This window comes from Temnothorax curvispinosus, unplaced genomic scaffold (genome assembly GCF_003070985.1).
Source record: "Temnothorax curvispinosus isolate PA1 unplaced genomic scaffold, ASM307098v1 QBEX01004354.1, whole genome shotgun sequence".
Lineage (NCBI taxonomy): Eukaryota > Metazoa > Arthropoda > Insecta > Hymenoptera > Formicidae > Temnothorax > Temnothorax curvispinosus.
The window spans coordinates 6,291-9,521 of NW_020214134.1; the positions used below are offsets into that span (position 1 = coordinate 6,291).

Consider the following 3,231-nt stretch of genomic DNA (forward strand, 5'->3'; position numbering starts at 1 on the left):
GGGGGGGGCCAAACAGTCAATTGTCCTCCTGATCTCCGCTTCCCTGTTCTTGGTCTGCCACTTGTTCCACTCGATCCTACTGCGAGCATTTTTTAATATCCGCAGCGTGTTCCATACGTATGGCAAACTAGTGAATCTATTTATAAATTGGCAAAAAGTTTCGAAATTCTCCTTGGCTCGGCACAACGTCTTTTTCACCACAGCACATGAGCGCTTATAGCAGTGCCAGGTGTGAGTATCTCGAGTTTTTTTAAAAGCCTGAAAGGCTCTTCGTCTCTCGGCAATGGCAGCGTCGCAGTCCGCATTCCACCATCTATGCGATATTTTTCGTCCTCCAGAGGCGCGGCCACGTCGACCCGTGGCCTCCTCAACCGAAGATTTAACGGCACGCACGAAGGACTGGTAGAAGCCAGAGAAATCCGATCCTAGATCCGAGATGTCCGCAAAGAGATGTCGCATCCTCCCCTCGACGGCCTCCTGATATTTTTCCCAGTCCGTCTTCTTAGAAGAAATCCTATTGGAGAGTTTTTCATAGACCTGCTCTCCAGTGTTGAATGAGAAGGCGATGGGCACGTGGTCACTGTCGCACGTTTCCTCCAACTGAGAGTACTCGATTTCACCCGCCAGGTCGCCGTCGGCAAACAACAGGTCGATGTTGGAATCCCTCTGGCCACTGTACCCTATACGTGATATGGTGTCAAAATTAACACAGGTAAAGCCACCATTAGCCATAAGGTCATGCAAGGTCTCTCCGCTCACGTTGGTAGAGGCACAGTTCCATGCAGTATTGTGTGCATTAAAATCTCCGAGGATAATGGAATCAAGCATATTACCGTCAGCAGAATTCATGATTTCCCTGAGGTCGCGCGGACCGATGTTTGTTCTAGGATGTCTATAGACTGCAAAGATGTTAAAGTTTTTCCGTAAGTTGGAGGTGCTGATCCCCAACACATCATATCCCACAGGCATCCCGCCAAGTCTGATGATATCAAATCTAATATGAGACCGGACTGCGACAGCCACTCCTCCGCTACCGAGAGCGTTATCCCCATTAAGCGTCTTGAATCCGGGAAGATATACTCCGCGGCGAGCCGAACATCGAGTCTCGGTAAGGACAACGATGTCATAATCCATTGAGATCTTAGATAACTCATTCTTGTGAGGTCGAAATCCTCTACAATTCCATAATAAGATCTTGAATTTAATTACTATATATATATCGATGATTAACTAGCTGTCCAGAATACCTTGATCGGACGACCCCCGGAACAGGGGCCGTCCCGTATAGTCCTTGGGAGGGGGGAGAAGGAGAAGACTCCCCCGGGGACCCGCCAAAATTTGTCTGCTCCAACGCTCGCCGTACTACTGCACGGATATCGGGAGTCCTTCGCAGCATGTCAATCAACATCTCCACCGAGTTCAAAATCCTCTGCTTCTCCAACGAGGCCGGGTCGTCCGGGCCATCGTCTCTCGATTTACTGCTTCCATCAGCCTCCCGGTTGGCAAGGAGGATACCCCACCTGTCCTTGGTGATCTCACCTTCGCGGGGGTTAAACGATTTGTAAAAGTTCCGGGGGGCCGCGCGCGTCTCCCCTCGTGTAGGCCCCTGCCTCGGGGTGGGCAGGGGGCGATTGGGCCCTCTCACAGCCTCCGCGTACGATGAAGTCGGGCGCAAAGCAGGCCACGGACGCTGGTCCAAGAATTTATTTTGAAATTCGGTCGAAGGCGGAACCTCTCCTTCAACAATCCTTCTGGCACTGTGGAAAGAAATGTTCCTCTGAGCCATCACTACATTAATATTTCTATTTTTTTCAAAAGCCGGACATTTTCTGTATGTAGACCTGTGAGCGCCTCCGCAATTACAGCAGCGCGTCTCGTCACACTGGCCGTGGGCCTTGTCACCGCAGACAATACAGCGGGTCTCACTCTTACAGTTAAGTTTGGTGTGGCCGAACTTATAACAATTGAAACACTGTCTCACCTGTTGGACAAATGGCCTCACTCTAAGACCAATACCGCTTGCAAAAATCGCCAAGTTTCTAATATTGCTATCCTTGAACGTGATAATAATGTTGTCAGTACTGCAATACGTCGTTTTATTATTATTAGGGTCCCACTTTCTGCGGAGCATCCTCTCCAAGCTGACAATTCTGCTCCTATCACATATATTATCCCACAGAGCCGGTATGGACGACGGCCAATCAGAGATAACTCCCTTACATATTACGTTTCTCTGTTCAACATTAGCTGTGAGTTTGACTGGATTCTTGAGCGAATTAATCTTTTCGAGGGCTGAGTTGGCATCGTAGATATCCTTAAACAACGCTTCTGCAGAATAATGGTTAATCATCGTAACAGACACAGGAATTATAGTTAGTTCATTTAAAATCATCCATATTTTTATCAAGTTTTTTCCTTTTTTTATCGTGGTCTGATCTTGAGGCAGGCGAAGAACAATAATCGCCTTACCTGGGAAATCATCGTCAAATTTCACAGGCTTCTGGAAGCGATGATCGTCAATATTTGGATCACGTAACGTAAGCGTGTTGTCCTTCACAATATAATACTCTCTGTTTAGATCGTCGGGAGCGGTAGCGACCGCAAGATTCATATCACGTGATACTAATTGTTCATCACGAATCGTCGGTGTGGCGCCCGACCGCGCCTCGTCCGTCCCGGATTCCTCGTCGTGTTCGGAGGACTCCACCCGAAGATCCCCCACGTCACTCTCCTCCATTTCCACGTCCTGCGGGGAAGGCGTCTTCTTCGCGACAATGTCCTCGGGGGGCATGTCCTCCTCCCTGTGTCTTTTCGCAGAAGGCACTCCGCGACACGTTGTCCCCGGCCGGGGGGAATCCTGAGAAACACCTCGCGCAAACTCGTCGAAGGCCTGTTCGTCCAGAGACAACGAATTGTTCTCCGTCGACATCGCACCGAGCACACGAATCGGGTTATCACTCTCAAGCAAGTTCGCGCCTATTGCCTCGCCAGGAACGCTCCCCCTCCGAGGGGGAAGCCGCGAAAAACCCGGGTCCGACACCGGGAAGGCACACCACGCACAGTCGTTCCCACGGGGAAACACAGACGGCCGCACAGTTAACCTATAACCTCACCGTACGGAAGCAAGCTCAGACACGTCTGGCCGGCGCGAAGACTCGAGCCGAACTCCTTTGAAGTGGCGGGGGGGGGGGGGTTTTCGGTTGTATTCCTCGGATGAGGAATTTTGGTGCT

The 3,231-nt window shown here is 50.4% G+C and overlaps 1 protein-coding gene across 1 annotated transcript in view; it reads right to left on the reverse strand.

Annotated features, from left to right (window-relative positions):
- The window catches only part of LOC112453444, a 3,415-nt gene extending 249 nt beyond the window's left edge, over positions 1-3,166 (reverse strand). The window contains exons 1-3 of the mRNA XM_025014234.1: positions 1,248-3,166; positions 834-1,174; positions 15-680 (exon numbers count right to left, since the gene is read on the reverse strand). Of these exons, the coding sequence (XP_024870002.1) occupies positions 15-680; positions 834-1,174; positions 1,248-2,929 (2,689 nt within the window). The 5' untranslated portion in view covers positions 2,930-3,166. The remainder of the gene's footprint in view (positions 1-14; positions 681-833; positions 1,175-1,247) is intronic.
- Positions 3,167-3,231: the final 65 nt, after the last annotated feature.